Below are 23,830 nucleotides of genomic sequence, written 5' to 3'. Positions count from 1 at the left end.
CCGTGTCCCCTGCATTGGCAGGCGGACTCTTAACCACTGCGCCACCAGGTAAGTCCCACATGTAATTTATTGAATACAGTACTGAAGTGAAAAACAGGATGGCTGTCTCGGTACAGCACTGTTGTAAGTGTATCATCGTTTCCCTTCCTGATTGGCTGGCTGACTTCTGTTGTCCAGCATCATGATAGTTTATCTACCACTCGCCCTGGAAAAGATCAAAATTTTAAATTCGACGTACAGTTTCTACCAAATGTGTATCACTTTTGCACCACTGTAAATTCGGAAAATCATAGGTGGGGAACTTCCGTATTTACTTCTAGGGGAAAAGGCGAAAATGAGCCCCCTGGTGGCAGCTGCAGTAGTTGCAGGGCTAGAACCTGAAGCGGGAAGTCTCCTTAAGCAGTCCCGTGCAAATCTAGTTCTAGAAAGGGTAGACGTCACCAGACATAAGCCAGAAAACGTCCAGAGTTCCTGCTTCGCCCTTGACTTACTCCAGGAGTAAGACTGAGTCGCTCTATGGCCGGTGGTTGGATTGAAAGCTTGTTCTGTCCCCATTTACTTGGAGAAAGAGAATCACTTTCGGTGTAAATGCATCCAAAGTATCACTGAGAAACAATCTGGAAAAAGAAAACTGTCCGAACATCCTAAATGTCTGCTGTTCTCCTAGGAGGCAAAGGGCAGGCTTGGTTCCTGACCTCCGGACCAGCACTCCCGTGCTGCTGCCTTCCTGAATGAGGGAACCTGGAAACTAGGAGGCTCCCCCATCGGGATCTCTCCCCTGCAGGCCAGGCTGGCGGCCAGGGAAGTAACGCACTCCAGTAAAAGATGGAGAGGGAGGTAGGCTAAAGCAGACAGCATCAGACAGAGCCACATGGATGCTGAGTGTCCCAGCCCACTTCTCCTCTCATTTAAATTAAACCCTAAGGTCCCGTTCCTTTAGAAAGCTTCCAGGATTTGAGATTTTTATGTTTTTTTTTTAAATTTTTTTTAAAATTCAAAGTCACAAAAATTATAATCGTCCTCATCAGTTCACTCAGTCCCGTGTAATTAATTTTTTTATCTCGATCTTTCGTTAGCACTTTTATGAGTTCATCAGTTTTCCATTAGAGTTCTGAAAATGCTTATCCATTCAGTTCAGCAGCAGAGTCAGTTACCAGAAACCTGTACTTGTCAGTCTTTTCCATGAATTCCCTGAAGATGAAACCCCTTTATAGGAACATTTCTGCAAAAGCATCAGAGTGCACCCAGAACTGTCTGTAAATGACAAGGACTTACAAATGACCACGGTTAAAGATTTGATGAAAGTTCATAATAATTTATCTGTTTTTAACATCAGGATTGTTCAGCCATCTTTTCTCCTTCACTTTGCCAAATATTTATTGCAGCGACCGGCGCATTTCTTTTCCTCCTTATTTGGCTATTTCCTGAGGGCTGCAGCTATGTGAGTTACACGTTATGTTTTCCAAATTCAATTCGACAAATACGTAATCAAGTACCAGACATTATGGTAGATGTTACTGGGCTTACAAGAAGGTGTGTCCCTACCCTCTGGGACCTCAGCTATTTAGCAGATTGATTTGCACCAGTTACAGGCGTATCTGCGGACTGACAATGGTTAAGTGTTATTAAGTACAAAGTGTTAAAGAAAGAGGCAAGTGTGGAGGGAGGGGACTTGGAAAGATGCCAGAAAAGCAACAACTTGAAGGGAGGTAGGGTTTGGAGTCGGGAGAAAGGGCTCTGGGTGAGAACGCAGGAGACTCCATTCCGGCTACCACTGAGGAGTTCCTAGGTCCTGCTAGCCCAGCCCCTTAACTTCCCATGGCTGCTTTCATCCTAGTGGCCAGCAAAGGCACAGGCAGAATTAAAATGAAAGAAGGCCTGAATATATCATGTAAGATATTTGCAAACCTTTAGACAACTTGGTGCAAGGGAATAGACAAAACCCTGACTAGGAACTGGAATTCCTGGGATCTGATCCCAGTTCTGCTCTGATTGGCTTTGTGATCTTGGGCAAATTACACCTTTCTGGACCCGAGTTTCACCATAAGAAGAATGGCAATAATAACACCCATCACGGCGTTATTGTAACATTTTCATAGCTAGCTGTCAGGGTGGTCGTGAGGGTCAAAGGGTCCACAGCTGGGACTGAGTGGGCAGACTGGGAAGAAATCAACAGGATCCCTCGCTGGGGTGAAGAGGAAAAAGGTAACTGAAGCAGGCCGACCAAGAGATGAAGAAGAGAGATGGGCTGGCCAGGAGCCAAGCAGGATGGGGAAGAAAGACAAAGTTAGAGACCCACCGCAAAGTGAGAGTAAGGATAGAGCACACAAAGATCTGCGACAGGCGCGTCCGGCTTAAAGACTGCTCAAACTTTGTGGGTCAGACATTACGCATCTGTAAGATGGAAATAATCATGCATTTGACCCTTAAAAGTTGTGTCTAGCTGGTTTGTGCCCTCATGCCACACGCCTCCCCATGGTACACGTCAGACATGCTGTGATCCCAACACAACTGGCATCGCCGGAGCCTTTGCTCTTCGAGGTCTCCCTTTAGGGCAGGGTGTCTTTATGTCCCTGCCACCGAGTAGGAACTGAGCTAATGTCTCTGGATTATGAGCCCAGTGAACTGTGAAAAGGACTTGGTCCTGTCAAGTCCTTGGGAAATGACGAGAAGACGCCTGTTTAGACCAGGTTAGGAGTAAGCTTTCTTGAGAGTAGGGTTATGACTGTTCTTAGACCTATGATCCCATTTTATAAATCTGAAAAACTACCATTTCAGGGCTAGTTCCCCCCAAAATAACAATCAACCATAAATCATTTTTTAAAGTTTTATTAAATCATTTAGACTTGAAAGAAGTCACAATAGTTAACACACTTAAGTGCGTTCTATACACCACCAACCCAAATGGATTGAGTTCAGAATTTTTATAAATAAAAAATAAACATATTTACAGTGGAAAATAAAAACATGTTAGCAAGTTAGATGATTAAACTGTTATCTACAGTCAGTTTTGGGAAAAAAACCAACCTACAGTATTATATTTAAGACACTTAAGATTTCGTTAGATTTTAAAAGTCCATAATTGAAGAAGTTAGTTGTAATATAGGATTCATTTCTTACTACGGCTTTTTTCCTCCCCAAACCAGAACTTTTGACCAATTTACACAAAAAGCTTCATTTTCCCTTTACTGGAGGTAAAAGTACAAAAAGCTCTTAAACGCTCCCTAGAACCATCTAAGGAATAAAGCTATTTAATGCTACAAACGTCACTAGAAAACTAGCTATGGACATAAACCACTATACAATTTGTGCCACCTGTCCTCCAAAATAATGCAGATTCCTTTTACCCACCAGGGACAAAAATGGAGTCAGCTTTTTTGGAAATCAGTTTCAAAATCACCACTGTTCTCTCTAGAAAGTGTATTTCTACAACAGTATAGTTACTACATGTAGGGACTTTCATTTTTCTGTACTACAAAAATATTTCCATTTTATAATTCTCTCTATACATTTTAGGGGTTGCTTCCACCTCCTTAGACAAAACGTGAGGGCTACGATGCTTGGCCAGCCGATTTCAAGAGACCAACGAAGGAAAAGGACCACGTGTGATTTAGTGACAGCCCTCTCCTTGAGCAGAGCAAAAATCAAGAGTTGGCTCAAAGGTCTGAGCTCCAACATCCAGTTTAACTTTGATTTACGAAAAGTAGTCCAAAATGAAATCGAGTAAAGAACGAAATTTTCAAGGTCACGATTTTGGAAAAATCAACAATCCTTCGAAGTGGGCTATTCCGTGTCACCTGTTAGGGAGGCGAGCAGAGCTTAAGGCTAATTGCTTGGCAAAGGGCTGTGGGAGCTGCTGGAGTGTCTTGACTGTTTTGTTCCTGATGAGCTCATGGAGCGAGACCTCTGTCTGAGAACTGTTTTTCCTGGAAACTCCAAGTCCTCGAATATAGCATTTTCAATAATGTTTGCAGCTTCAGGCCGGTCCGTAGGGGATGGGGAGAGCATGTCTTGCACCATTACATACTGAAAGATAAAAACTGTTTTGTAATAAAAGGGCCACTAGCCAGCTGCCTAATTGAGAAGTCAGCCAAATGTTTCTATAGCTATACTAAGTTTCCGAGCCAGTTTCTGACACAACTTCTCCACTCAGCTACTGAAATACAAAAGCAGCCACAGACCCTATATAAACAGGTGGGCCTGGCTGTTCCCATAAAACTTTATTACCAAAATAGGCAGCAGGCTGGATTTGGTCTGTGGGTCATAGTTTGCCCAACTCCTGCCCCAAATATACATGGACCATTTTGGGGTAATTGGTTGTTTTCCAACATATAATAAAAGGTCTTCAGTCACATCTTTGAAACGCAGGCATACTCTGACTTTTAAAATAAATTCATCTTACAATTGTATGTGAATGTACAATTATCTCAAAGATTTCAATTAAAAAATAACCATGCCAGTGATCAGTACCTGGCCCTTTTTACTGATTTTTTGAACCCCTTTAATGTAACACAGATTCTGATGAGCGCCCCCAGGGATTGAATCATCGACTTTGCAAAATACATAACAGAATCGCTTTTGTAAAATATATTTCACTTTAGGCCGGCATATCTCTATATTGTTATAAAGTTCATTTTTAACGCAACCCTTCGTTATAATACTGAAAGATTAGACTTTTTCCAACTTGATGACTAGCCACACAGTCTAATTTACCTAAACTTAATTTACTAAGAAAATTCAAGATTTATCAACACATAAATTTTAAAGTGATATGTTTGTGGACGTATTATGAAATAAACAAAAGCTGCAAAAAGAAACTTCAAAAATTCATTACACACAGTTCTCACCATCAAGACCAGCTTAATTTTCCCTTCCCACTCTTCTGGACTATGTCACTCTGAGGGGCATAACTCCAACACACAGAATCAGTGGAAATTAGTGACATTTTTTAAAAAAGAAGCCAGTTTTTAAGATCTCTCCCAAATTCACTAAGATAAAGAAATTAATGGCATGATCATAATGGCAACTCTACGGCTGTGAGGGTGAGCTAGGAGTTCAGCCTTATCGAAACGCAAGGTTGCTACAGTTCCCAGGTGGGGTGTCATGCAGCTTGGAGCACAGAGCACTAGGCCCAGGACCTGGGACCGAGTCACAGCCTTTGGTTTTAACAAGGTGTGTGTTCTTGGGATCAGGTCCCTTTCCTCTCTAGGCCTTAGGCTTCCTCATCTGTAAAACGGGGAAACTGATGAGCTGACTGCTAAGGACGCTTCAGGTTCTAAGTAAGATTCTAAAGAAAATAAAAGATGAGAATTAATACCAACCTCACGAGGATATTTCTGAGTAAATAGTGGTGGAAATTTGAGATCTCTTACATCAGTTAAGATCTGAAAAGAAAGAAAAGTGTTACTTATCTTTAAATCTATTTTGATATGTGGATCTATTTAAACATAGAGAGATTTTTTTTAAATTTATTTATTTTATTTATTTTTGGCTGCGTTGGGTCTTAGTTGCTGTGCACGGGCTTTCTCTAGTTGTGAGCGGGGGCTACTCTTCGTTGCGGTGTGCGGGCTTCTCACTGCAGTGGCTTCTCTTGTTGCGGAGCGCGGGCTCTAGGCATGTGGGCTTCAGTAGTTGTGGCACGCGGGCTCAGTAGTTGTGGCTCACGGGCTCTAGAGTGCAGGCTCAGTAGTTGTGCTGCACGGGCTTAGCTGCTACGTGGCATGTGGGATCTTCCTGGACCAGGGCTCAAGCCTGGGTCCCCTGCACTGGCAGGTGGATTCTTAACCACTGCGCCACCAGGGAAGCCCACATTTGTGTTCTTAAGTGGGTAACTTTTTCTACTAGTCACTAACCTCTTGTATTTGATATAAAAAGACATGGATTTTTTGTGTGTGTGTGGTATGCTGGCCTCTCACTGTTGTGGCCTCTCCCGTTGCGGAGTACAGGCTCCGGACGCGCAGGCTCAGTGGCCATGGCTCACGGGCCCAGCCGCTCCGCGGCATGTGGCATCTTCCCGGACTGGGGCGCGAACCCGTGTCCCCTGCATCGGCAGGCGGACTCTCAACCACTGTGCCACCAGGAAAGCCCTCTTTTTGTTTGTTTTTTTTTTTTTTGAGTGAAGAAAACCAAGTCAATTATGCTAAATTCTGAATATAAAATTAAACTAGTTATTTGGGAAATGTTCATGCAAACAGGATAACAGGGCCGTGTGTGACTGCTCTGAGGCTTAAATGAGGTAATTCAGGCAAACTACTTAGCGCAGTGCCTGACGTTCCTTTTGTAATGATGATAAAAACCAGTTTTGAGAAATGAAATAAATTAAATATGTCTTCATATTTCTTGAGAAATAAGCTGGAGTGTACTTGAACAAAAATATGAACTGGGTTGGCATTTGTCACTTCCCACTAAAGGGAAACAGATACTTCACTAGAAGAATCTATGCTGCAGGCCCTAGAATGGAGGGTTTCACCTGCTAATAGGTAGGTCGTACCAAACTAAGTGCAGATAAATGCTTGAGTCTGGACTCGCGGAATTAATTTTTAATCCCATAACATTCTTAAAGTTTTTATTTTATAACTTAGAATTTAAAAGAGACCTTGGCCATAACTCAATGGGGAAACAGAGAGTCTTTTCAACAAAAAGCATAAGCATAAAAGAAAAGAATGGTAGGCTGAACTTTAAAATTAAAATCTGCTACCCTGTGAAAGACACCATTAAGAAAATGAAATGGCAAGCCACAGACTGGAATAAATTAGTCACAATACATATACTTGGCAAAGGACTTGAAAAGACTGTCAAGGTCATTAGTTATCAGACAAATGCAAACTTAAACCACAGTATGACTCCATTATACCCCTATTAGAATGTCTAAAAATGTAAAGACTGAAACATAAGTGTTGAGTATGTGGAGGACCTAGGTCTCTCCTACGCTGCTGGTGAGGATATAAAATGACACTTTCTTATAAAGTTAAACCACTTACCACAGAGCTTATCAATCCTACCTCGTAATTACCCGAGACTAAGGATACATATGTATGTCTACAAAGAGACTTGTTCACAAATGTTCACAGCAACTTTAGTCGTAAATGTTTCTCAACAGGTAACTGGACACATGAACTGTGGTATATATACCATGGAATATTAATAAAAAGGAAGGAACTACTGACTTTATAGTGAGTCAAAGAAGGCAGACACAAAAGAGAATAGACATGTATGATTCAATTTATACGAAACTTTAGAAAAGACAGAACACAGATCAGCAGTTGCCTGGGATCCAGGTGGAGCCTGGAAAGACAGGGGACTGACTGGGAAGGAGCAAAAGGCAACTTTCTGGGGTGATACAAATGTTCTATATTTTGAATGTAGTGGTGATTATGTGGATGTATAAATGTGTCAAAACTCATAAAAATGTACAAAGTGGGTATGTTGTATGTATGTAAATTATATCTCAATAAAATTAATTAAAAAAAAAGATCTTGGTCAAATCATTGAATAGTCTCTTTTACATTTACCAATGGAATTTCAGAGGGGTTCTGGCTACACATGGCAGGTTTTCTACTATATTCCTAGCAAGCATTTTCACTAAAACAAGTGTCAAGGAAGGTAAAATGTACTGTAAGTCTATAAGGATGACTGCAATGGAAGAACAGATTACATTTTTGAGAGAGAGAAAGCAGTGGAAGCATAGCAGTTTCTTTAGCAGAACAGAGGAAGGTAAACCAGGCTGCCTGTGAGGGATAAAGCCAACAAAGAGGGAACTGATTAGCTGAGCAGAACCTGCTGGGCATGGGGGTGAGGCTCAAGGATGGCAGCAGGAGAGCCGTCGAAAGGTCTGTATACGGACGGAGTGATTTATCCCCAGATAACACATAAGGTGCACGGCTTGCAGGAATCTTGGTTCCCCGACCAGGGATCGAACCCGGGACCCGGGAGGGAAAGCGCCGAGTCCTAACCACTGGACCACGAGGGAATTCTCCAAGAGCCCTATTCTTAAATATGAATGGACAGCTAAGGATTATCAGCATGAGAAACACACACACACAAATCATTAAAAGACTCAGAGATGCTGGTAGGGAGGGAAGTAAGTGTGACTATAAGGGGGTAGCAAGACGGAGTTTCCTGTGTTGATGTGACAGTTCTGTATCTGGATTGCAGTGGTGGTTACACAAACCTGTACTGAAATAAAATAACATGGAACTACATACATACACTGTACCAATGTCAAGTTTTTGTTGTACTGTAATTATGTCAAATGTAACTGTCAGCAGAAAGTGGGTGGAGGGTATCTCTCTGTCTTTGCAACTTCCTGTGGATCTATAATAATTTCAAAACAGAAAGTTAAAAAAAAAATACCCAGAGGAAAGAGACAATATAGGGGGAAGAAAACTTAAAATATATACATACATGTAATTGAGATTCTCAGCAATGTGAAGATACTGACTTCATGTAAACAGAGCGAAATACTATAAAAACAGTACAATCTCGGACAATAAAAATTAGACTTTCAAAATAAAGGACTTAGGAAAGTCAGAATAACAAGTTAAGGAACTCCTGCAAAAAATAGTACAGTGCTTCCTTGGTGGCGCAGTGATTTAAGAATCCACCTGCCAATGCAGGGGACACGGGTTCAAGCCCTGGTCCGGGAAGATCCCACATGCCACGGAGCAACTAAGCCCGTGCGCCACAACTACTGAGCCTGCGCTCTAGAGCCCACGAGCCACAACTACCGAGCACTGATAAAACTAAAGCCCTAAAGATTCCAGAAACGAAACTGTAACAGGTCCAAGATACCCAATATTAAAAAATCAGGCATCAGAATGGTATCTGCTTTTCAACAGCAGCGCTGGAAGCTGTAAGGAAATGGGGCAATGCTCTCAAGGTTCTGAAGGAAAGTTATCTTCCATCTAGAATCGGAACCTGGCCAATTTATCAGTTACGTATGAAAATGGAAAAAAAGGTACTTTTTCAGATACCTGAGGACTCTAAAAATTTCTTTCTCATACATTGTTTCTGAGGAATTTACTGCAGAATGTGCTCCAGCAAAATAAAAGAATAGTGCACGAAAATAAAACAGAGCAAAACATGGAAGCTAGGAAACAAGGGATCCAAGCCAGGGGAGTAGGGAAGTGCATCCTTGGATGACAGCTTACAGAAGGTCTAGGGGGCAACTGGTCCAGACTGGAGAACAAAGCTTTGAGAAGAAAGACTCCAGGGGAAAACAAATTAAATCTATCTATCTATCTATCTAGATAAGCTATACTGAAGCACAGAGAAAATATTGTTTGATATGTGACAGACTTTTGCACATTTGTTAAAAATTACGGCAAAAGTTCATAGAAAACTAAGCAATTGAGAAAAGGCAATTCTGAAAAAAAGGATTGTATCAGAAAGAAAAGAAAGTCAGGGTACATTATTTGGTCTAGCATAGAACAATATGTGCATGGCTTAGTTTAACCAAAAAGTTTTTACATAACTACGTATTTTCGAAAATGTGTTTATTGAAATAAAATTCACATAAATAAAATTCACCATTTTAACCATTTTAAAGTGTATGAGTCTGTGATTTTTATTCTATTCAAAATGTTGTACAACCATCACCACTCTCTAATTCCGGAACATTTTCATCACCCAAAGAAAAGCCTTGTACTTATTAAGCAATCACTCTCCATCCCCTTCTACCCCCAGCTCCTGGCAACTACTAATCTACCTTGTCTCTATGGATTTGCCTATTCCGGACATTTTGCATAAATGGAATCATACAGTATGTGGTCTTTTATGTCCGCTTCTTTCACTTAGTGTGATGTTTCCAAGGTTCACCTGTGCTGTAGTATGTATCAGTATTTCGTTCCTTTTTCATGGCTGAATAATATTTCACTGTATGGGTCGACCACATTTGCTTTGCCATTCATGAGCTGATTGACATTTGGGCTGTTTCTACTTTCTGGCTCTTATGAAAATGCTACTATGAACATTTGTGTACAAGTTTTTGTGTGGACCTATGTTTTCATTTCTCTTGGGTATATACCTAGGAGTAGAACTGCTGGGTCATATGGTAATTCCATGTTTAGCTTTTTGAGGAACTGTCAAACTGTTTTCCACAGTGGCATCATTTTACATTCTTACCAGCAATGCATGAGGGTTCTAATTTCTCCATCTCCTCGGCAACACTTCTTTTCCGTTTTTGTTTTGTTTTGTTTTATTCTAGCCATCCTAGATGGTGTGAATGGTATCTCACTGTGATTTTGATTGGCATTTCCCTGATGAATAATGGTGTTGTGCTTATTGGTCATTTGTAATCTTCTGCAGAGAAATGTCTGTTCAAGTCCTTTGCCCATTTTTTAATGGGGTTGTCTTTTTGTTGTTGAACTGTAACAGTTCTGTATATATTCTGGATATTAGAACCTTATCAGATACATGATTCACAAATATTTTCTGTGGGTTGTATTTTCACTTTCTTTTTTAAAATAAATATATTTATTTTAATTATTTATTTTTGGCTGCGTTGGGTCTTCGTTGCTGAGCGAGGTCTTTCTCTAGTTGTGGTGAGCGGGGGCTACTCTTTGTTCCGGTGTGCGGGCTTCTCATTGCAGTGGCTTCTCTTGTTACGGAGCATGGGCTCTAGGCGCACAGGCTTCAGTAGTTGTGGCTCGCGGGCTCTAGAATGCAGGCTCAGTAGTTGTGGCACATGGGCTTAGCTGCTCCGTGGCATGTGGGATCTTCCCAGACCAAGGCTCGAACCCATGTCCCCTGCATTGGCAGGCGGATTCTTTTTTTTTTTTGGCAGGCGGATTCTTAACCACTGCACCACCAGGGCCGCCCTATTTTCACTTTCTTGATAGTGTCTTTTGATGTCCTTATAACTACACACATTTTTTAAAAAATACTTTGTTTTTTTAAATTTATTTTATTTATTTTTGGCCACACCGTGAGGCATGTGGGATCTCAGTTCCCTGACCAGGGATCAAAATCGAACCCGTGTCCCCTACAGTGGAAGCGCGGAGTCCTAACCACCGGACCACCACAGAATTCCCCATAACTACTTAAATTTTGATGCCATATGATTCCCGATCCTTTAACATACGTTGGGCCTGTTTTATTTTCCTTTCTGGAAGCTTTTAGTGCCTTTACCTCTGGTATTCTGAAATTTAGCCACTTTGATTTTTAAATTATTTTCTTTTTTTCCTATTTATTGTATAGAACACTTGGTAGGTCCTTTTAGTTCTATGTGAGAACTACATCCTGTTCTACCGTGGCCAGGAGTCAACAGATAAGGTCTAACACTGATAAATTAAGAAATGGTGATAAGGACATAAACTTTGGAAATACGGAAGTAAGTACAGGGACAACAGCTGGAAAAGTGGAGGGTAACCACTTATGAAGTACGGGGAAGAATGCGACAGAGGTCTACTTTTAAAAGACTTTCAGTACTGTTTTCCTTAAAGGCCATCACCTTGGTTTATTCTGAGAGGGGCAAAAAAAAACCTAATCATGCTTTAGTTTGCCACCTTTTAAGTATGTGAGTGTATGGCCACTTGTCCTCTGGAAAATTCTTCTCTGACCAACCAACACCGTCACCCTCACTCCCTTACTCTGTGCGTTGCACTTATTACAAATTTAAGGAACAGACAACTCGACTCAACAGTTTTTGAAGACTGAGCTTTCTGTGGACGCAAATAGTCTACAAATCCTTTCTGCGTCACTCACGTGACCTCTTCTACGTCAACCAGTCTGCTGGTATTAGGAGTAAGTTACTCTTCTTCTAAAACTCTTTCTTTTGTGAATTTAAGATTTAATATTTTCTTTTTCTACCTTTTTTGAGGGGGGAACACTTACCCTGACCCTCTCCATATGAGTGCCGAATGGGTACAGCAATTCAAATAGAATGAGGCCTAAAGAAAAGATGTCCACTTTATGAGAGTAGTTGTTGCCATGAATCTGAAATCCCAAATAAAGAAGAAATATTAGGAAAACATTCACGGAGATAGTACAACGGATAATACGGCATCAGGGCATCTAAGTGTACGTAGAAATGTTAGCAAAGAGTTAATCATCTCTCAAGCCTCTTTTCTTCAACTCACCACAGCAAGAGTAATTAAAGTACTCAGCATTACAGAAGGAAGCCCAGGTATAGCTCTGAGATATGTATCAGTAAAATAGGCCCAGCGGAAACCTGGAGCCAGGAGCCCGGAAAAGCTGCTCCCCCCACCCCTGGGGTGAAGTTTTTCAAAGCCAGCACTATCTAAAGCAAATCTCTCATTTCTAACCAACTTAGTCCTCACCTATTTTTATGAGAAAATCTTCATTACTCCAAACCACTAATCAACCGTGGTTAGCCCTCATTACGGCACTTAATTATGGACTTCACTGCATTCTTGGTTTTATTTTTCATGTGTGTTATTTCTTATTCTTCACAACTAGATTATAAAGTCCTGGAGGGAAGGGAACTGCTTCTTTTGAATTCTCACCATCCAGCACTGGGCTAAGTACAGAGAAGGCCCTCGATAAATACTTACTTGTTAAAATGAACAAATGAATTACAACCCAACTACTCTATTAAACAAAGCCTCATTCAAATTAAAAGTGACCTCCTGCGGACTCAGAAGAACCCTTTTATTTGGGAAAATGACTCCAGGCACATAACGACACTTGGCAAAGGCCAAGGAAGCCCTCCCTTTGGGGGATCACAAGGTATTTGTCAGGGATGAGGAACCCTTTACAACCTCCTCCCTAAACTACACTTGATACCTGTCTCCCTGGTTCCTTCTGAGACCCAGCCTGCCTTTCTGCTTATAGACTATCAGGTGGGAAGTTCCAGTGACTGCAACAGGCTACACCATCTTCCTCCCTTCCCTTAGCTGTTACTGGGGTCTGGGAAGTATTCAAAGAAAATATGTTCAAAACAGAGTTTACAGGGGTACAGTGAAAAGGACACCTCATACACTATCTGGAGAATATTAATGAACACACCTTCATGAAAGCAACCTGGCAATAAGGGGTTACTACCACTTAATGGTTCTATTTAAATTTCATCCACCCCAGGGTAGATGGAAATGCAGACAGAGATTTGTACACAGGGATGGTTATCACAGTGATATTCCTAACAGCAAAATGGCTAAGTCACTAAAACATCCAAAACAAACGTTTCCCTTCTTAAACTCACTTTTAATAGGTAACACATTCACATGATTCAAAAAGAAGTATACAGTCAAGCTTCCCTCCTGTCCATCCCTCATCTGCCCAGTTCCCACCAGTCACTTCCCCTCTACCTACCGCCCCCAAAACTATTTGTTTCCTGTACATCCTTCGAGAGCTCTTTATATAAACATAAGCAAATATATAGCTATCTTTCCCCCCTTTACACACTATACACACATTTCTGCCCCTGGCTTTTTTCACTTAGGAGATTCTTTTTTAACTCTTACCTATCTAAAAATGCCTAATTTCTTTTATATGAATAACTTTATGGCCAGAAGCATGATTTGTGGGTCACAGCTATTTTTCATCCAAACTGTAAATGTTGATTTATTGTCCTCCGGGGTTGAGTGTTATAGAAAACAAGCTCTTTAAGCTGTAATGTGCTTTTTTATCGTACCTAAATACTTACACTATTTTTCCCTTATCTTGAAATTCAAGATGTCTAAGTACAGGGTTCTATTAAAAAATTTCTTTAATTAAATAAAAAAATAAAATTTACGCATAAAAAAGAAAACGCTTGAATAATGCAAACAACTCAAGAAGTCTAAAAGGATACTGTACAACAGTAAAATAAAGGCCAGTTCCTATGACTGGTCTCTGATATGACCTTCCAAAGATAAACTAATCCATCAGTTCTCAAAGTGTGGTCTATGGATCCCTGGGGACTCCAACACCATTTCAGGAGGTCTACAAAGTCAAGACTGTTTTCATAATAATTCTGAGACATGATTTGTCTTTTCACTGTGTTGACATTTGCACTGCTGAACCTTAGCATGAACCAAGGCAGCAGCACCAAACCATACTAGTAGTAATTATGTTCTTCAATGAAAGGAAGGAAGAAAGGGAGGGAGGGAGGGAGGCAGGAAGGAAGGGAAAAAGGAAGGGAGGAAGGAAGACAGTTTCACTTAAAATGTCCTTGCTGAAGCAGCAAAAATTATTAATTTTATTATATCTTCCCCCTTAGGTATGCATTTTTTAAATATTCTGTGTGACAAAATGGGCAGTATTCATAAAGCATTTCTGCTCCACACCGAAGTACAATGGTTGTCTCAAGAGAAAGCATTTGTGCAATTGTTTGAGTTACTATATGAACCAGATGCTCTTTTCATAGAGCTCCATTTTGACTTGAAAGAACAACTGGTAGACAAACTGTGGTTATTCATACTTGGATACCTGACAGATATTTTCTTAAAGATGAACAAAGTGAGAATGGAACTTCAAGGAAGACTGACAGCATTCGTTGCCAAAAATAAAAGTTGAGCTTGGAAATGAATGTCAGAATTTTGGAAAATTTGTGTCCATCACTGGGAACCTGACAGCTTCCTAATACTTAAAGCCTTTTCTGGTGCGACTGGTGGTGATATTAACCAGAGTGATTTTTTTAATACTGTATAGTGAATTGTGACAACTTTTGGAAAAGATGCATAACTTAGGGAACCAACAGTTTCCAAATGACCAATGCACAATTTTATAAAATCATGCGTGGGTCAAAGGTCCATTCAATGTGCAAAGTGGACCAACGTATGTTAAAGTAACAGAATACAAAATGTTCACTGCTATGGTTTTAGATTCAGGGCAAATGACTCTTCAGAAACTTTTGCTTATTGTATTTTGATATGCTGTCAAAGAAGAATGCCCACAACTACCTGAAATTGGTATTAAAATATTCCTCCTTTTCCAACTGCCTATCTATGCGAAGTCAGATTTTCTTCATATACTTCAACCAAAATAACATAGTGCAAGGGATTAAATGGAAAAGCAGATATGAAATCTCTTTTAAGTCAGACAGTAAAGAGCTTTACAAAAATGTAAGTAAATGCCACTCTTCTCACTAGTTTTCTTTCGGAAAATATTTATTTTTCAGAAAATATCTTGAAGATGTGACTGATTTAATACTGTCATTTTTAACTGAATTAAAAAGTTTACAAATTTCTGTTTTAATCTCTAATATGGCAAATACTGATGGATAAAATTCCTTAATTCTTGAGCTCTCTATCACGTTTACAGGTATGAACAGGCATTGATCAGAAAGTCTGAGAACCGCCGATCTAAGCATATGTAAGCTTGTGAATACCATCAGCGTAGTGGTGGCCAGGGATGCTGTGCTGAAGCTCCCAGGATGCCTTGCTCCCACCACTCTTCCAGTCTCTGTTCAGTTTATGGAGCTTTTCCTTGGAAGACTAAGCATCCCACAAGGCAACATAGCTCAGCCTGTCCACCTTTATTTCCTGCCATGGTACGTTCTGGAAGCTGCCTGTGGATTATTGTAGAGAATAGCTTAGAGCACTACCTCCAGCTGGCTCTGAAAACAGTTCCTGCATAGTTCACACAGGGTGAATGACAATTAAGTTTGGGAGGAGGACATTCAAAATCTCATTCTAAGTTTCTGGTTGCTGTCAGGTTCCGGTTCAGAGGGTGAGCACATTTCATGCATTTTTAGTAATTTTCTTCCTCCACACGCCAATTCACGTTGTGGAACTGTACCCTAGCTGTGTTGCCTGTGGAACACTTCTGCCAGTTTTCATCATTTTCAGCTTTTATTTTATTGGGTATTTTAAACACAGCACGGATGGAGATTCATGGCGCACATCTAGCTTGTTGCCACCCTAATTAAAAATCTCTTTATTCCTCAGAAAGAAATCGAAAGGCTCACCTGTTCTGGGCTCATATACAGCTTGGTCCCCACTTGTCCTGTGTGTCTGGCGTACCCTGGCATTGGGGTCAGAACCAGCTGGTCTTCTTCATCCTGGTCCATTGCAGTCACCAATCCAAAGTCTCCAACCTTGACCACATCATCCATTGTAAAGAATATGTTGGAAGGCTGGAAAAAGATGAAACAGACAAAAGCGTGGTGGGTGTGTATGGAGAAGGAAAGTGAAGAGAATTATTTAAATGACTACAGAAAATAAATACAAGACACTAGATATTCCCAAGCATGTTTCTCTTTACAATGGGCTAATATGAAAATAAAAACAATCCTTCAATGCTAGACAAGTACTGTGAGTAAAGAAGAGGCAAGGGTAGCAAAGGGAGTGAATATTTATTGAACATCTATTTATTTATTTAAATTTTATTTATTAATTTTTTGGCTGTGTTGGGTCTTTGTTGCTGTGCACGGGCATTCTCTAGTTGCGGTGAGCATGGGCTACTCTTTGTAGTGGTGCCGGGCTTCTCACTGCGGTGGCTTCTCTCGTTGCGGCTCTAGGCTCTAGGCACAAGGACTTCAGTAGCTGTGGCTCGTGGGATCTAGAGCGCAGGCTCAGTAGTTGTGGCGCACGGGCTTAGCTGCTCCACGGCATGTGGGATCTTCCCGGACCAGGGCTCAAACCCATGTCCCCTGCATTGGCAGGTGAATTCTTAACCACCGCGCCACCAGGGAAGTCCCTGAACATCTATTTAAATAAAGCCTTAGAGATTCACATTCCCTAGGGTCTACGGTACTTAAACCTCAATCTCATTATTCTATATACTCTCCCTTGGCAAGCTCCTCTACATTTATGACCTAAGCCATGATAATAATAATAATAGCAAATGCATATATAGCACTTGCAATGAGCCAGAAGCTGATCTAAGTAGTTCATTACTATTAACTCATGTAATACAATGCTTTTAGTCCTATTGGTCCCTCATTTCACAGATGTGAAAACTGAGGCCCAGAGAAGTTAGGTAAGTTGCCCAAGGTTACCCAGCTAGTAAGGGGTGGAGCAGGGATTCAAACCCAGGCAGTCTGGCTCCGTGAGAAAAGGACTTCTGCTCCACTGCCATGGGTCCAATTCTTGCCCAACGGTAGCTAATCACTACTATTTGGTGAATGAACGAAACAGACCGATCTTCGGGCTTGTGTCTGAGAGGGGAATGTAGGCTGTCAAGGAGAATAAGAGCTCTTAACTACAACCTTGTGTTGCCTCTTCTAATACTCACAGGCTCCCATATACCCCACAACCCCCGTCCCGAGTTCTAAACTCTCATATGCAACTGTTCATAAGATACATCTAACCACGGGCTCCTCAAACCCCAAATCCCCTGCATGAAATACATCGTCTTTCCCTAGAGCCTACTCTCAGCCCACATGACCACCATTCATAGCCCTTGAAATAAGGGAAAAGGAAGCCATTTAGCTCATAAAATTGACTTTCACTGGGCTTCAAATACTGCCAGATGAAAAACATTTTACTGCAAAACTCCAAAGTGCCATCATACAGTATGGACTTTGAAACAATGAAGTTATTGCATATAACCAACATCTACGGTGATACCCTCCTACTTTCCCTCAAATAACCTTGTAAGAGAGACAGGCCTTAAATTTCATCTTTCCTCCCCTCTCCGTGCTCTGCTGTCAGCTGTTATCTACCCAACACTAACAGACTTTTTTTTTTTTTTTTTTTTTTGGTTCTCCAGCATCTTTCCATTGCCCTACGCTTCCACCAAAAGTATCCTGATGTGACTTCGGGAACTCTCTTCTTCTGGGCAGCAAGTCCATGGCTCATACGGGATGTTATCTGGAGGTTGCATCCAGAACTTGCATCCACCAATCAGCATAATCCCAGCCTCTGGCCAGGCGACTGGTTTAGGGACGCATATGTGTTCCTGGCTTATCGATTAGAAGAAAACCAGGTAAATCAACTATACTCCAATAAAAATTAATTTTAAAAAAAGGCTCATTTAAATGAAAAAAAAAAAAAAAAAAGAAAACCCAGGACTTCTGATCAATAGCAGGGGAAAGTGATACTTTTCTCCCCAACACCTCCAAAAGACTTTTCCTGAGAACTTCTGGCAGCTGTGTTGAGACTGATACGTGACAAACACGTGACCAAAATACAAAAAGGTTAGAGGGCCTAGAAGGTTTAACATTAGGCTCAATGATAGGTCAGAATGAGCACAATACATAGCTTTTCAACTGGGAATATGTATATATATAAAGAACTCAGTCACTTTGCTGTTCACCTGAAACTAACACAACACTGTAAATCAACCGTACTTCAATAAAAATAAGTAAATAAATAAAATAAATGACTTTAATAGAAAAAAAAAACACATTGAAACCCTTGGGTGATGTTCCACAAAAACAGACCTTGAGGTCCCTGTGCATGAGCCCTTTGCCGTGCAGAAACTCCACCGCCTCCGCGATCTGCAGGAAGATGTGCAGACACACGCTCCTCTCTCTTTCCTCAATGGTGCAGCGGCTGTTCAACCAGTCTTTGAGGTTTTCCTTTCTGCACAGCTGCATCTGGATGTAAAGATACACCTTTGGTGAACTGGGTTGGAGTTTTTCCACAGAGTTTTTAGTGAGATCTAAACTTAAAGTGGTTGGTCTTGAAGGAGAAATAGACAAAGTAGGTTCCGAGGAAGACTTGCTACTGGAATGCTGGACTGCAGTTAGTTTATCAGCACAATGGTTGCCCACAGGCGGTCGGTTCGTTTTGGGCTCTTTGCTGGATGCGTTATCACAGCCGGAATCTTCAAATACTATAGAAGAGGAGGTTCGCTCCCTTGACCTTACGTAAGGGGAAGCTTCAGAAGGACAAAGTTCAAAAGAGTGTCCCTCATCATTGCCATCCCTAGTACCGTCTTCCCCCTCGCAGTCTGTAATGCAGCTGTCCTGGAGGTTGCACACCGCGTCCACCGACTCACTCGTGTCTCTGTGGTCCATTCCGGAAAATTCCAGTGGAGAGAACTGGCTCTTGGATGAACCTGTCTGGCCACAGGAAATCCCGACCGAAAAAGACCTACTGCTTCTTGGAGAAGGGGCTATGATTTCAATGCGTTCCTTTGTAGAGAAAGGATCCATTCTGCATATTTTAACGGACGGCGCATCCGCGGGACTAGGAGAGGTGAGCGGCCAGTCTGTGCTAAGAGTGGGAGAAGTACAAAGGGATGAGAGTGAATACGTGTTGATTAAACTATGTGAACTACATCCTTTGTTTGCTTATTTATTGACTGATGTATTTTCAATGAAGTACAGTTGACTTACAGTGTTGAAACTACATGCTTTGTCTCCAAAGCTTCAACTATAATAAAGCCAGTTACCAAGTGACAACATGGAAATTCAATGAAAACATGCCACACGAGACAAAGAACATCACAGCCCATCCATTCCTGAATTGGAACTCTTGCTTTTAAACTGGAAACAGTTATCTGGGACTGTCATGCCCAGAGCAGCCAAGGCCTATGTGCCAAACACAAAGCACAGAGGAAGACCAAGGGCAGAACCCCTTGGTGGCTGTGATTCGGAAGCCCCCATCCCAATTAGGGCTTGAGACGCAGGGTCACTTCACCTGGTCCTTCTGTGGTTTGGCTACTGGCTGTGTATATAAGTGTCATTGTAACTAGGTACCTCATGTGGATCTAGGGCTGTGTTTGGTACTTTTAGGCAGGAATTTTACTCCAGCTCTTTACTAAATAGTCTATTTGTAGCCTGCTCCCTTTTTGTTCTCATCGAGTAGTGTTTAAAAGTGCCTTCCTTCCTAGAGAACAGCATATTTAACGTGGGAATTATCTTCAGGCTGCCCAAGTTCATGGTTTTGTTTGCTTTTTGGTTTTTGGCCTCACCGTGCGGCTTGCGAGATCTTAGTTTCCCGACCAGGGATCGAACCTGCGCCCTTGGCAGTGAAAGTGAGGAGTCCTAACCACTGGACCACCAGGGAATTCCCATAAGTTCATGTATTTTTTTTTTTGTTGATGTGGACCATTTTTTAAAGTCTTTATTGAATTTGTTACAATATTGCTGCTGTTTTATGTTTTTTGGGGTTTTTTTTTTTGACTGCGAGGCATGTGGAATCTTAGCTCCCGGACCAGGGATTGAACCCACACCTCCTGCATTGGAAGGCAAAGTCTTAACCACTGGACCACCAGGGAAGTCCCAAGTGCTTGTAGTTTTAACTGCAAATAGTTTAAAACTGCTTTAGAAAGGAGTTGGAAATTGCTAACTACTAAGAAAGTAAATGAAAATTTAAAATAAAAAATGGAGGGCTTCCCTGGTGGCGCACTGGTTGAGAGTCCGCCTGCCGATGCAGGGGACACGGGTTCGTGCCCCGGTCCGGGAAGATCCCACATGCCGCAGAGCGGCTGGGCCCGTGAGCCATGGCCGCTGAGCCTGCGCATCCGGAGCCTGTGCTCCACCAACGGGAGAGGCCACAACAGCAAGAGGTCCGGGTACCGCAACAACAACAACAACAACAACAACAAAAATGGAGACAAAAGCAGACAATATCTCTTATTGAGAAAGACCGCTGTAAATCCTTCAGTGAATTATAAGTCATAGAGCTCTATCTACCAATGATTTTAGAAATTCATGTTCTGGACAGAAAAGAAAAAAAAGTTCATGTTCTAAAAACTAAATCAACCTTTCACTGAACAAGCGACTAGAGAATGTTCCAAAACATGATGACAGAAACAGTAATCTGCTGTTATTTTTCTTTAAAAAAAATCATCTCTAAAGTTATAGAAAGGATATTTTGTTCATGTAAGCCAAAAACTAGCCTGAAATAAATACTAGTTTTTAAGTCTATGTCTAACCAAGTTACCTTTCATCTTTCAGCCAAATTTCATCCATTTTCTCTTGCCACTTCTCTGGTGGTGCTTCCAACCAAGCATTGAAATATCTAACAATTCCTGGGTGTTCAAGCTTGGCTAAGGCTTTAACTTCTCGCATGACCTTTTCCCGAGCTAATTCCCTGAAACAGAGAAACAATGAAGACACTGAAGGTTGCTCTGATCTGAAGAAGCAATCATATCCAAAGACAGTACAAAACAATAAAATAAAATTCTCCCTTGTTCTAAAATGGGGAACAGACGAGTCAGCCTAGCGGCATAATTCTAAGAAGCCAAAGAGTAAATAAGTCTTTATTAGAAAAAAATATGTATTTCTAGTATTTCTTTTTTCTTCCAGAAATAAATGCTTACAAGTACATCTATCCATTCAAATAAAGAGTTCTTAGCTGACTAAAAATGAATGACTAAAGACCCTTGAAGATAATTGCTTAATGCTTGTTAATTAATAGGGGGATGAATAGGTGGAAGTGAAGTATTCAGAAAAGAGAGCTCAGCCTGGCAGCTCCGGAGGATGGAGAAGGACCAGCCCGACAAGGTACATACAACAATCCAAAAGGCTTGTACGAGCACCTTTGTCTGTTTAAAGCCTCAACTACTGAATATCATAGGCAATGATGTTTAACCAGAAAAGCATCTGGATTTGATCTTCTGCTTTGACAGCTTTTCTGATGGATCTAAGCTCACATTCTAGGGATCCCACCATCACCTGAAACAACATAATAAATATAAGTTATATCCTCTTCCGTCCCCAAGAGACAGTCAGCTACTCCCACTTTTCTCTCTGTGTTTCATTACTGTTAATGGTCCCACCCTGAGAATCCTGGTAGGTTTCTGGATTTTCCATATTCAGTGACCAAATCCTATCAGTTTCTCCTTTTTAACTCCGGATACTCATTCCTTCCTCATCCATCTCCACTTCTGCTGCACTAATGCTCTGTATCTTAGGACTGAACTTCTGCAAAAAAAAAAAAAAAAAAATCTCCTAATGAACACTCCTGTCTCTTACTACATACCACCTCCACTTTGATCACGTCATTCTTCTGCCCAAAGGCACAACTGTCTATGGAATAAAATCTAAACTCCTCTGCTTGGCATTTAAGATGCTGGAACCCATCTTTGCCATCTTTCTTCCATACTCCCCTTCATTCTCTTTTTTTTTTTTTTTTTTGGGCTGCACAGTGTGGCTTGTGGGATCTTAGCTCCCCAACCAGGGACTGAACCCATGCCCGCTGTGTTGGAAGGGCAGTCTTAACCACTGGACCGCCAGGGAAGTCCCTCCCCTCCATTCTTACCCTTGCTCCACTTGTGCCAGAATCCTCAACTAACCTCTACATCCCCTGCAAATGTTTGCCTAGAGCCTATGCTCAGGCCATTTCAGGTACTTGGCCATCCCTCCCCTACATGTGTGTCCACCAAGGGACAGGTTACCCCTGAACATGGCGCAGACAACACTACCACCACGAGGCTTGCCTTCCTTGACTGCCTTTCGGCTACCTCTGCACTTTCTTCATGAGAAGCTGTTTACTAAATTAAATCACAAGTCACAATCTTCCTGGCTTTGCAGTTATTTGAGTATATATACAAAGGTCTCAAATAGTTATAGACTCTTGAGGGCAGAAGCCTTTCTTAATTTTATATCCTATGTGGTACTTTGTACACGTGAATATTTAAACTACTCAAAACTTATACACCAAAGAAAAGAATTAGTCCCATAGTACTCAGACTGTCCCATTCCTATGTCCCTATCTGTTGGACAGCATGTTTAACTGCTAATTAGGAAGACAGCCCAGAAATTAGTGCACATTCAATCAAGAATCCAGAGGAGGCTTCCACAATAGATGAAAAGGACGGTGTAACTGAAAGCCCATCATCTTAAGCATCACGCTGTTCTGAGCCCCAAATTCTACTTCTAGGAATCTATCCTAAGGAAACAGACGTGACCAAAATTTTATATAAAAGATGAACAATGCCAAGTTGTTTTTTTTTTTTTTTGGCCGTGCCGAGAGGCATGCGGGATCTTAGTTCCCTGACCAGGGATCAAACCCAGGCCCCCTGCAGTGGAAGCACGGAGTCCTAACTAACGGACTGCCAGGGAAGTCCCCAAAGTTATTTTTAATTGCAACAAGTTGGAAACTTAAATATTTAAAAATAAGAAATGGTTAAATGAGACATGGCACAAGTATTAATTGGACTATTTTCCAGTCACAAAACACTTTCAGTATATTTTAGCATTTCGATGACATACTCTTAATAGCAAGGAAAACACTGAGAATACAATGAAGGAAGCAACAGATAAAACTGTATTGTACTGATATCTGTGCTACGAACTAGGTAAATTTATGACAGAAAAAAAAAAAATCAAAAGAAAATACCCTAAAATGTTAAAAGTGTTTATTACTAGGTAGAGTACACATGGATTGTTTTTTGTTTTAATACTATTCCCTTATTTTCCACAATAAATATAGATTATTTTTAAATGGTGCTATGTATTAAATTCTACAGTTATTAAAATTCACTATGGGAATGCCCTGAGTTGTCAGGAATCAAAAACAAGGGCATATTTTTTAAGTAGATACAAAGCGGTCAAAGTAGATGACATTTTTAAAAGATAGCTAGTTACCTGGTAGTACTGAGAACATAAGATTCAGAAGGTCAGAAACTCTGTTTTCTATAGTCTCTATGGAGTATAGTAAGGACATATTGCCTATGAGATTAGATAATACAGTCCTAACTCCAAGTTTACTAAAAGTACCATCCATTACCTGTTGGGGAGACGGATTCTCTTGATAGCATAATTGCAGTCATCAACTTTGTTTCTAGCTTCAAAGACAACTCCAAACCCTCCACGACCCATGCACTGAATTGGTTCAAAATCTGTTAGATAGCTTAAAAAAAAAAAGTAAATTTTAAAAAGTTTGTAATAGTTTTAAATTTTGTACTAATAGTTCAGTCTTATTTTACGATATGTAAAAATGTATAAACTAAGTTTCCTAGAACTTATTTTAGTAGAGTGCAGTTTAAATTCTAATAGCATTCTTTGCTTTTCTGTCTGTATAAATGAAGCAAACACATTTTAATTTTGCCC

General features: G+C 40.9%; 1 protein-coding gene across 3 annotated transcripts in view; it reads right to left on the bottom strand.

Annotated features, from left to right (window-relative positions):
- Positions 1-2,813: 2,813 nt before the first annotated feature.
- EIF2AK3 (eukaryotic translation initiation factor 2 alpha kinase 3) overlaps positions 2,814-23,830 on the bottom strand; it is a 68,187-nt gene continuing 47,170 nt past the window's right edge. For 2 of the 3 annotated variants that reach the window (XM_022598936.2, XM_022598937.3), the window contains 7 exons: positions 23,508-23,630; positions 20,718-20,867; positions 18,266-19,043; positions 15,848-16,015; positions 11,833-11,934; positions 5,322-5,384; positions 2,814-4,026 (listed from right to left, as the gene is read on the bottom strand). In XM_022598936.2, the coding sequence (XP_022454644.2) occupies positions 3,826-4,026; positions 5,322-5,384; positions 11,833-11,934; positions 15,848-16,015; positions 18,266-19,043; positions 20,718-20,867; positions 23,508-23,630 (1,585 nt within the window). In that variant the 3' untranslated portion in view covers positions 2,814-3,825. Of the gene's footprint in view, positions 4,041-5,321; positions 5,385-11,832; positions 11,935-15,847; positions 16,016-18,265; positions 19,044-20,717; positions 20,868-23,507; positions 23,631-23,830 lie in introns of all 3 variants that reach the window. The other variant, XM_089922833.1, reaches the window with a different exon arrangement.

The sequence above is a fragment of the Delphinapterus leucas genome, chromosome 13, assembly GCF_059928025.1.
Source record: "Delphinapterus leucas isolate spDelLeu-1000000601 "Yukka" chromosome 13, BTC_Dleu_Yukka2, whole genome shotgun sequence".
Lineage (NCBI taxonomy): Eukaryota > Metazoa > Chordata > Mammalia > Artiodactyla > Monodontidae > Delphinapterus > Delphinapterus leucas.
This window is presented reverse-complemented; position numbering and strand designations above follow the sequence as displayed.